This window comes from Tachypleus tridentatus, chromosome 4 (assembly GCF_004210375.1).
Source record: "Tachypleus tridentatus isolate NWPU-2018 chromosome 4, ASM421037v1, whole genome shotgun sequence".
Lineage (NCBI taxonomy): Eukaryota > Metazoa > Arthropoda > Merostomata > Xiphosura > Limulidae > Tachypleus > Tachypleus tridentatus.
Genome location: NC_134828.1, coordinates 21150135 through 21162469, shown reverse-complemented (window position 1 = coordinate 21162469; position 12335 = coordinate 21150135). Strand labels below are relative to the sequence as shown.

Sequence of the window (12335 nt, the reverse complement as noted above, 5' to 3'; positions counted from 1 at the left end):
TGATGACTGAAATTTTACAAAATAAAAAAGCTTGTTGACAAGAAATGTACAAAACCAAAGAAACTAGATAGAATTAGGTAGATTCTCTGTTTTCAACTGAAATACGTGATTGACTTACCTGGCAACTTATGAAAAGCATGTTAAGAGCATTAAAAAAAAGAAGAGAGAAAATAGACTTTATTTAAATATATAAAATATTCAGGAAGGATGAATGTGTTGTGATTTCTTGAGATATATCTAAAAAACCAAAGGATAAGAATATACAAGTTTAGGATTTTAAAAAGACACACTAGATTTCAGGTAAGACCAATTTTATCCTCTTAACAAGGTGTCATGCATAAACAATAAGTTATCACTAGCATTAGTGTACAGCAACACCTTGCAAGATAGGAATAGACTCCAAGAGTGCATCCAGTGGCAAAGACAGGGTGGACACATGCTAATCAACCAACAATGCCACCCCTACATGTGCTCATCCATCACACAGCCTGTCATTTCTGTACAAAAAAAAAATACTGAAAGGTAACTGTATTGGCAGGTTACTGGTATATTTCCTGTAAGGAAAGACATGCAAAATGGTAGGAAGCAATCTGTATGCTTAAATTTGTATGTAGTACATATCCAAAATATATATTCATCAGAGGTTAGTAAAGTTTGGTCTTATTAAAGAAAGTAAATATTACATATTTATTTGATGTATGTGTTTTTTGTAAGCTTTCTATCTATCAAACTGCAAACAAGAATGGAAATTTTATGAAGATAAATTTCAATTGTGAATCTTTTTCTTTTGATAATGTCTAATATGAACTGTTTGTTTCTTTCTGTAATGTGAGCAGATTTGATGCCACCTATTTGATTTCAAAAGGTATGAAACCAAACCTGATACAGATCCCTTACAAGGAAATAGTAGAACAATGTGAGAATAAAAGATGTATGTAGAACTGTAGAAAGATGTTTAGGATGATGAAATGTGGGTTGTGTTGATGTGTGTTTTACTTGTAATAACTTATTTATTATAATTGAATTTTTTATTATTAATAACTTTATATTAACAATATTGTAGTCCTCCAATGGTAAGTTTCTTGAAGTCTATAACGTAATGTTCTCTACAGTAGTTATTTTATAAATTGTAAAGGGATGTTTTAATTAGCACTTGAACATTGGAAATAAAATAAAACACCTTCAAGTAAATATTTATCTTATTATGAAATGGAAAGAAGAGGTCTCACCCTGTGTTCAAAACATCAAATAATTGGAAAAACATTACACTAGTAAAAAAATCATCATTCATTAATATTCAGATTTTGTAAAGAACAAAAACATTTAAGTTATGTAGCTAACAATGGTTTTCAAGTAATATTAACACCTTTTGTGTTAATTGAAAGGAGAGTTGAAAAAAGAATCTATATATATATATCATTGTAAAAGAAATAATGGTGTGTGTAACTACTTCTTATTGACAAGTTAGTATTCTTATGTTAGCTTCTCTTGAACTATGTTGAGTCTAACATGTTTCTGACAATTCAACAGGAACTGATATAGAAATACGTTACGTTTAATCCTGTTAACAGGTGGTTAACGTCTATTGATGTGTTAAACAGTTTTTACTAAGTTTAAATATTTTTTCATGTTGCACAATCTTAAAAAGATAAACAGCCACTACCAAGTTAAGCATCAGTTTTTTTAATAAATATGAGACATACTAAACAGCTAGTACAAAATGTAAACATCAGTTCTTGTTTAACAAACTTTACACATAAAATTAATTGGTACTACTTCTGAGCAACAGTTCCTGTTGAACAAAAATGACACATGCTAATCAGCTGTTATCAAACTTGAATAGCAGTTATTGTTGAACAAAATTTATGCATATTAAACAGCTGTTTCTATAAAACAATTTTGGGACTTGTTAATGAACAGTGTCTAATCACCTGTTAAATTTGTATTGGCTTAGCTGAGTTTAAATTAATTATTACAGATACCATTCTCAGATCCTTTTACACAGTCAAGATGCATGTACTCAGAGAATATAATATGGCTATAATTGCTTGGTATGAAAAATTTATGTTTTCTTAAAGTTTTAACATTGTGAATATGGATTATTAAAATAAGTATAAGATTGAGTCATCATGAGTACCTTACCATAATTGTCTCACATCTAATGTAAGATATACATACTTTGCCAAGTGACAAAATTAAAACCATGTCACTTGTATAATAAAGTTACAAGAAAGAGGCTACATCAACACTGTGAGATAATAAATTATGTTTTTATATTTGGTTACGGTTTTGTTAGCATTCGTTTATTATTCCTTCTATTGTTTAGCTTATCTCTGAATTTTTAATTGCATTAAAATAATAGCTTACCTTTTTAATGATCATGTTTAATTTGAGTACACATGCATGTAATATGAAACTGGCATCAGTTTTCCCTGGTGGTGATGTACAGATATCATAAACGTTGTACATTATGAAAATTACAGTTTCATGGTTTGTAATCTTGTGATCTAACAAGTGAATGTCAATCTTATATTGAGCTTTCACAAGATATTGATGAAGAATGTTATTACTGATTATTACTAATTGTTGTTAGTGATTAAGTCTGATGCTTTTTACTCCTGATTCATTTATTCATTGAAATATTTATTATTCTGAATTTATATATTGTATTGTTCATTAACATTAATTTCAAGTCCTAGCCTCACACATATTCATTTACTGTGTGGTAAGTTATCAACTTTGTATTTCAATAATTTAAAAATCACCCTTTGGATTTCTGTGATTGTCAAAGTATTATTTTTTTTGTTCTATTCTGGTTGTGGTGGCAAATTACTCTATACCATTGCAACATCTTTTTCTACTGATGTCTTTTTCCAAAACAACATTACTTCCTCTCACCCAAAGCTATCTCAGTCCTGGTTTGCCCTTTAAGCATTGCTATAAAAATGTTTGCTATCAGTACACCAGTCTTTTCTACTCCTATATTTTCTCAGCACATGTTATTTAAAAAATACTGCATTTCTCCAAATGTGACACTTTTTCTAGACATCTTTTCTCATCTGTTTTATCCATCACACATTCATAAAGTACAAAATTGAAGTTATTCACTGTAAAATCTTGATTGCTCAGACAAAATATAATTTTTCATAATTTTCAATTTTATTTGGATAGAAAGCTGTCATAGATATCAGACCCCTCTTACTGCACCCACCAGTCACATCCTCTTTTTGTTAATAGTTGTCTTTTACATTTAATAATATTTTACCTTCAACTAATAGAATATCAAGGTTTGATCTATCCTATGACATTTTGTATTAAGTTACATCTGAACAGACAAGTGTCAATTTCTCTTACAATACAGCATTTGTTACCATGGGAATCACACCAGGTAACTTGGATGAATTTGTAACAGCTTTTGTTCAATAGTTAAAAAGCCAGAAATATTGTAATTGTTTGAGAAACTTATCTTTTGCATGTCATTAGTCTATGTTCTTTGGTGTATTAGTTAATTAACAAAATATTTAATGCATTGCTATCATTACTACAAAAATATGCTTAAGTGTTCTCAACATTTGACACCAAGAAAAAAGAGAAATTGCATAAGTACTTTATTTCTTGTTTTTCCTGTTTATTCTTTATTCAATACTCCAAAGGTAATTAAAATGTAAAAATAGGGATTTTGTAAGGTTAGTTAAGATTAGATTAGGTGAAATAAATAATAATAATAACACTGGTTTACAAAAAAATATTTTTTGTCTGAGGCAAGAATGTGCCTCATTCTTTTTTCCGATTCCTGAAACTGGTGATCCTTACATCTTCCTGGACTAGGTTCCACTGTTTAAGCCGAGAAGCCAAGAGCTTTGACTGCTGTTTTGACAGATACAAATCACGAGCAAGGTCATTCAGGTCTTCTTGCGTGATCCAGTGTGGCTCGTTGCCACTTGTTCCTGAATAAGAAGAGTCAATATCTTCGGAAGAGATTGACTTGGCAGAATCTTCCCTTGGAGGCATTTCTTCATCTGATGAGAAAAGAAGATCCTTATTTACTGGAGGTGTTGGGACAGGAAGATCATCTGAATGGGGAATGGTTCTCATAGCAGATGGAAGGTTGGGATATTTGATCTTTTTTCTAAAAGATGCATTGAAACCAGTTATATTTGTTAGACAAAAATAACAATCGTCTGCATGGCTTCGTGGCTCTCTCCAAACCATCGGGACTGCAAAGTTGAAAGCTGCTTTCTTGCCATTAAACCAAGCAGTTAGTCCATTGTAGCAGGGTTTACAACAGATGTGTAGAGCCCAAGATTTGTCCTGATCACCAATTTTACAGTCAAAATAATGAAAGTAGGCAGTTCTGAGGAGGGAAGTGATGGTTCGACGCTGTGCAACTGTCGTGAAGTCCCCACACACGTAGCAGAAAAAATTGGCCTTGTTGAGGCATCCTCGGTGTTTTGACGAGCTTGAAGCCATTGGAGAATCTGAAAAAAACAAAGTAAAATTAAATCATATGTAAGGCAATAATAATTATGTGCGTCATTGGAAATTGTAATACAAATATATACCCAAAAGACTGTGTAACACAATTGTCGAGGGACACCAACCTCCTGCGCTGACTGCCAGTGTACTACTGGCTGTTGATTGAGACGTGTTGGCTACGCATAACTGCCAAAATCTGTCTTGATATATAGCTATATATATATATATATATATGTAATGCTATCACTTACATTTATTGCATAATAACTAAAAAAGAAGACATAAGTCACACAATATTAGAAATTAACCCTGAATGCATATACGCCTTTATGTACAGTATGTGTACAAAATGTACAGTATGCATATCTAAAAAACTAGAGATGATGAGTAAAAACGGATTTCAAATCTGAATTCAGCACCCCCAAATTAGGTTAAAACAGCTATTTTTGTGCTTGCCTCAATTTCTTTGTAAACCAGTGTAATGTAATAAAAATGTTTTACAAGACAAGAATGCAAGCAACTAGGTAGTAGTTCATGGGTAGTGTAATTCAATAGCATAATGAGAGCTACGTGCATATTGAGTGATGCAACTTATAATGGCACAAATAGTAGTTACAGTTCAAAGGGTAGTCAAATGGGGATAAAAGTAAAGTTTAATTGTAAATGGATGTATACTGTTATGAGTATAGTTTCATGTTACAATTTGAAATCATTCTAGAAAGAAAAGAAGAGCAATTTTGATTTATTTTATATTTTTTGGACAAAGTCTCCCACTCTCACCTCTAGAAGCAGAGACAGAACCTTCTGCAACTGTAATTAATGAGAACAGAGGCATCTATTTTACTCCAACATCATGAAAAGATCCCATGTGAGATGGACCTGTTTCAAGCAATTAGTTTATTATTTTATCTATCAATACCCATCTGGGAAAAGCTGATGATTTTGATATTATGGGTATCACTAAGACTTGGTTAAGTTTGAACAATTTTGATGAAGGAAATTTGTTTGAAATACCAATCTACAGATTATTTACTAGATATAGAATATTGAAAAAAAAAAGTGGGAGTAGTAGCTTTATGTGTGAAGAGTGAACTACATTCTGTTGAGTTAGAATATATTAAATATTAAACAGCAATAAGGTTGAGTCAGCTTGGGTTAGTGTTAATGGATATCAATGAAAAGATGTTATTATGGGATATTTTAATTTTAGGGGTATCGATTGGGATAATTTTGCATCTGACAATGAGAGGGATAGGTTTTTGGAAATTGTTCAGAATTCTTTTGTACACCAATTGGTGACAGAACTTAAAATAAAGGAATGTATATCAGATTTAATATTAATTTCTAAAGTCAATAGGATAGAGTTGTGGTTGGTGAGCTTTTAAGTACATGCAGATATGGAACTATTAGGTTGGGTATTTTATTTCATGTAAAATTGAAGACGAATTATACCCTAATTCCAAATTTTGGTAAAGATAATTTTGATGGAATGAAACATGATCTAGTTCTGTAGATTTGGTTAAAGAGCTGGCAGGTGATCTTGAACAGATGTGGTAAAAACTTAAGGTAAATAATTGATATGTATACATGACATGCGTATTCTATACATAAAATACAGGACAGTTCCAGTATGATTTAGTAAAGTTTAAGCAATCATATTTGGGATAAACACAATAAATTTAAACTTAATGGACAAACCAAAGCACTTAATGTGTGAGAAAGATATTGATGTAAAATATATCATTTGAAGTTCTGAAACTGTAAGACTAAAATTGGTAAACATGAATCCCTGGACCAGACAACTTTTATCCTAGAGTTTTAAAGAAACTTAAAGATTATATTTATAAACCACTAGCTAATACTTTTTATAAGTCATTGAGTAGTGGAAGAGTATTAGAAAACTGGAAGTTGGATGTTAGTCTAATATTTAAAGAAAGTGATAAACATTTCCCAGGCAATCATAGGCCAGTTATTCTTGATGATGAGAAACCCACTTAAAGTAAAAATCTATCACAGGACAGCTGGTATGATTAACCTGAAAATGACCTAAGAAGGTTGTAACATTCTTCTCTGCTTTATTAGTAAAAGTGTTAATATCCATAACAGCCATCCTGAGTTATATAGGCCAGTTAATCTTAGATCAGTAGTTGGAAAGTGATTGGAGTGTGTAATTAAAGATGCACTACAAATTCACTTAAAGCAGATTAACATAATATGAAAGAGCCAGCATGCTTTCAGCAAGGGAAAGTCTTGGTTAACAAATATTGTGACACTCTTTGTGGATGTCACTGAAAGAGTTAATTAAGGAAATACCATGGATTTGGTTTACCTTGATTTTCAGGAAGCATCTGGTGATAAGATGCCTTACAAAACACATGCTACAAAAATTAAATATGTGGTTCTGGGAGGAATGTTGTTAAATTGGATAGAAAACAGTAATAAATGGAATTAGATCTGACTGGGTTATACTAACAAGTAGTGTGTCTCAGGGCTCTTTACTGAGTTATCTGCTAGTTGAGACTTGTATTAATGATATTTATTCTGGAATGAGTAATGAAATTTTTTAGTTTGAAAATGACATTAAGGTTTTTGGGGTTGCTAACTGCATCAGAGATGCTACAGACTTACTTGGAGATTTAGATCATTTAATGTATTGGGCCAATACATGACAGATGTTTACATGTCCAATATGTGATGTGTGTGGGTTTTCTCAATTCAAATTATTCTTAAAATTTAAATACAAATATATTAAATACTGCATGACGTTGTGATAGTATTTATCATTCAAACTTTTTCATGTCTAGCAGTGACAACAGTCGAACAAGGGAGCATAAATTGAAACTTTGGTAGAGTTGGAATTATTTAGATAAGATTACTTTTTAAACTGAGTTTAAGAAAAGATTGAATGAATACATGAGTATTAAGGGGTGACCATATTTGGGAGTTGGAAGGGACATCCTTGATGAAATAATAAGCTCCTTTTGTCCATTTAAAATTTTATAAAATGTATAGCTTACCAGCTGACACCCAATGGAGAATAGAATTCTTGTAGTATTGGTGAAGATTAGGAATGCTGGAAGGAAAACGAAAAACGTGAGAAGACTTATCCAGTCAAAGGCAACAGAATGTGTGTAGTTGAAAAGGTAGGAAGATCATGTGTGAGATCATGAAGATGATGAATGACAAAAGTACAAGGAGTAGTCTACATCCCAGCCTTAACAATCTCCTTTAAAGGACAGTGAAGGCATGCAGCAACAGACTTAGTAATGGCATGAATGTGATGGGATATAGTGGGTATGGCAACCTATCAGAGATAAGTTCAAACAGAAGTTGATGAACCAAACCAGTAAGCATAAAAGGAAAAGGCCATTGGAAATGGAATGGTTCCAGGAAATAAAAGGTTGGGATTGTGAACCCAAAAGGAGACAGTACATGTCATATATCAGACAAAGAAGTTGATCAGGACTGGAATGGAAATTCAGGTTAAAAATGGAAGGTTAAGAAAAGGTGAGAGAGTGAAAAACAATTAAAATTTTGGCATAAGTCTTAGAGAAGAAGGACCAGTTTGGATAAAGAATGGCATAAGGGGGATGATGTAATGAGTGGGTAACATTAATGACATAAGTAGATAGAACGTGAAGACAAAAATTTATATGGAGGAAAGAGCATTAAGGACCACATTTAGATCACAATAAACAATTAAAAGAATATAAGAGGAGGGAAAAGAAAAGAAAAAAATGAAGCCACAGGAAATGTTGGGTAATCAGTAAGGTTGCCCAATAGCTAGACAAAATCAAAGTGGAGAAGTCTTTATTTAACAACTGGATGAATAATAGGGAAAGGTGGGAAATGCAGAAGCAATGAGAAAGAGACAAAATTTGAAAGATATGTTATCTGTGGTAATAGACATGGACAGAGGCTTAATGAATCAGGAAAGGAAAAACGTAACACAATTAAACCAGAGACTGGGCTGAGACAATGGAACTGACTAAAGCCATACATGTAGGTAGGAAGTGTTGACACCCACGATGTGAGGGGCCATTCCATGAGAAGAAACATGGGAGAATATAATCAATTTAACACCAAATTTAGGGAGCCGGGAAAATGGAAAGTTACAATCATAATGTGGTGACCATGAGCACAGAGACCTGGAATTGGTACCACTGGCTCTATGATATAAGTGACCACTTTGAAGATGTTGTAATGCACCATAACAACCACCATCCCAGCAGAAGTAGAGGAAAGTGGGACAAAGCTTAAGAACCTCAGTAAAGGTGGTATGGAGTGAACACTCCATGGTAGACCAGAGATTGGAAGGTGATGGATGTGTGAATTATTCATTCCAAATGTGAAGATGAAGGAGGAAGCTAAACTTTACTGAGGTTGAAAAGAAGAACTCATGAATGAGGTATTGAGAAGGGTAAGAAGAGACTTCTCTCCATTATTAGGAATCCTATTCAACAGTGCATCTTGTTAGAGCAGAGTAGTGTGGTCTCTGGACTTCAAATGGATGGAAGCAAGCAGGAGCCAATAATCCACAGAGTGAAGTGTGCAAAGATTCAGAGTCAAAAAAAAAGTTTGTACCTCCACACAACTTAGAGCCAAGGTTAGTCTAAATTATAGGGTCTTGAATTTGAGAATTGGACTAAAAGTTGCAAACAGCTATCAATAAAGTGTAGATTACTGGAATTAAATTAGGTTTCTAGTATCACAAACGTTGAAGTAGCCAAAATCAAGTTTAGCCATGGGAAATAAATGAATACATTACAAGTCAAAAGATTTTAAGTCCCACTGATGAAAATTAGGATAAGATATACAGTTAACAATGATGAAAAACAATCGGACAGAATAAATAAAATATTACAAGTAGTAGAGCTGTGTGATGTAGAAACTATTAAAGCATTGAGTTAAAATATTGATAAATATCTTATGGACAAACAATCTAATTGCATCTAGTCCACAAAGTATGGCATAATAAAGAATGTGCAAATTGACCAAAATTACCTAAAAAAACATTAATAATTAATGTTTAACTTAACAGATATCTAAATTAACAAGGACAATGAAGGACACATAATTAAGTCCTGCACTTCTAAGATGTTAATCAAACAACGGATTTTGTCTGCAATGAACAGAATCAAAAAGGATTGAGATCATGGAAATTGGTGGTTAAGGAGATGTCAAAAGTTTCTTCAAATCTTAGGTATGACGTATGGAAGTATTGTCGTCTTCGGAGTAGCTGCATACAGTTAATCACAAATCATACTGAGATATTCATTCTAAAAACACGAAAAGTTCATCGTATGTCAGGAAAATATGCCTCAAATCTTGAATCCACCACCACAGACTTGAATATTTGGGACACATAAGAGGGGCGATTTATTCTCGTGGATATTTCTTAATCTGTCTTCTTTACCTATGTAAATAAACAAAAAAAAATGTGGTCTACACTTTTGGATCACGGGTGTGTTATAAGAGTAAGGTCAAATTTCATTCTTTAGTCAAACAATAGTAAACTACAATTGACAGTGGATTAATGACTGTCAATTATAGTATTTCCGTTCAAAGTTAAGGAATTCACAGAGCAAACATCTCTTGAATCGTTTTGTTAGACTATTCAAAAGAAAGGAAATCATCAATAAATCAGATTAGGTCAACATGTTTCCTTGAGTGTTTGCTTGCTTTTGGCTTGATCTGACGAAAAGATATTGAAGTATGTATTGGCATTAAGAACTTGATTCAACTGTCCGAATGGTTTTTAGAACAATATTATTGTAACTTTATTTCTGACAAAAGTTGTTTCGTGTAACTTCCTGAGAATTGGTATGCCAGAAGATTCATATACACATGCAGTATGAAGGAATATTAATTGTAGTTTGTTTATAATTAGAAAACAACAGACCAGATAATGGTTTCAGAGGAAGGGTAAGATTATAATATGAAAAATCCAGTGCTTTTACATTGCAGCAATAAGATAATTTTACCACATGAATCACATTCTAAATACTATTATTTCGAAATTTTTTTATATAATGTAAGAAACTGTTAAACCTAGTTACAACATAAATTAACGTGTTCTTTCATTTTGATAATGCATTAGAACCCTTGTATAAGACACCAACATTGCAAATGAAACTTAAATCGGTTGCAGGAATTATTCGACGCTGAAGAGAATTACATACCTCACCGTCAAAAGCGGATTGAAAACGTTTGATTTACAAAATTCATATTAACCTGTTACTTTGTTGTATAAAAAAGCGTACAGAATCATATGTATAAAACTATTTCACATTGCTTATTAATATACTGCAGACAATAAATTATTATTTGTTTTCTTAAAATCAGATACACGCTAATCTATGTTACGTAGCAGGAGAAAAACTCCATTCAAAAACAATCGAAAAATCAGAATATCTTGTTGCAAAATCAGCAGTTACTAAAACATGTAGCAAATTAATCCTTGTATATCTATATCTGTTGAATGAAAGAAAAAATCACTGTCCCTACTCCAATCATCCACACGTGAAAATACTAAAGAAAACAAAATCTGAAACACGCATGCGCGCACATGTACCAAAATCAGCACTTACGCGTGCATATACCAATTTACGCACCTGCACGCTCATGTGTAATAAAAGTACCTTCGCGCGCTTTTATGACAATCAACACTTGCGCGAGTATGTACCAATTTACCCAGTTGGGTTTAGACGTTCGACTCGTGAACTGTGGGTCGCGAGTTCGAATTCTCGTCACACCAAACATGCTCGTCCTTTCAGCCATTGAGCGTTATAATGTTACTATCAATCACTCTATTCTTTGGTAAAAGAGTAGTCCAAGAGTTGGCGGTGAGTAGTGATGACTAGTGCTTTCCCTCTAGTCTTACACTGCTGAATTAGGGACGGCTAGCGCAGATAGCCCTCGTGTAGCTTTGCGTGAAATTACAAAAACAATCAAACTAAAACAATAACAGGAAAGGAAGTAAAACTAACAATAAAATCTACAAAAGACTAGACACCAGGAGAGGATGACATACAAGCTATTCTCCTCTTTTAAAAGGCGTTCAGGGACTGTGTGAACACATAGCAGCAATCTTTAACTTATCACTTAGTTCTGGATACATCCCGGTTATTTGGAAACAAGCAATAGTCTGTATTCCATAAAAAAAGAAAAACCAGCAAGTAAACAAACAATTGTCCCCCGATCAGCCTGGCCAGCTGTGTAGGACAAATTTTCGAAAGAATAATTAGTAATGGAGTCTCAAATTATTTAGAAATAACTCGAAAATTACCAGAATTAAAAATGAATTTAGAAAATACAGAGACAGATCACCCGGCTATCTAACTTCCTGGAAGATAGTTGATTCATTGATTTAGTGTTTTATGGCGCAAAGCTGCTAGGCTATCTGCGCCAAACATCTGGTAAAAAGGTAAAAATAAATTAAATGTAGTAAAATACAGAAAAGGAAATGAAGGTAAAACAAAACATAATTGAAAAACAGAAAAAAGCATAAAACCAACGTTGACACCTAGTTTATAATGGTAAGAGAGAAAGCAGAGTAAAATAAATTGTAAAGTACTTACTCAAGCAAATTGGTAATGATCATAACCCGATAGGAAGACAAAAAGGTAAGTTCAAAAACCACCGTCAGTCACCTGAAGTTGGCCTTTTCAGTCCTGGTTCCGGGTTATGTGTCATAGCAGCCATTATTAAAATGTAAAATAATAGAAGTTTTAAAAGACATAGAGCAAAATCGTAATGAGTAGCCAAATGCCCAATAAAAAGGTAAAAGTAAAGTAAATGTAGTAAAATTTGTAAAAGTAAACGAAGGTAAAAACAAAAATTGGATAAAACCGATGTTG

At 32.8% G+C, this 12335-nt stretch overlaps 1 protein-coding gene across 7 annotated transcripts in view; it reads right to left on the bottom strand.

Annotated features, from left to right (window-relative positions):
• Positions 1-1671: 1671 nt before the first annotated feature.
• The window catches only part of LOC143248646 (uncharacterized), a 44048-nt gene continuing 33384 nt past the window's right edge, over positions 1672-12335 (bottom strand). For all 7 annotated transcript variants that reach the window (XM_076497169.1, XM_076497166.1, XM_076497171.1 and 4 more), the window contains one exon: positions 1672-4478. In XM_076497169.1, the coding sequence (XP_076353284.1) occupies positions 3775-4478 (704 nt within the window). In that variant the 3' untranslated portion in view covers positions 1672-3774. The remainder of the gene's footprint in view (positions 4479-12335) is intronic.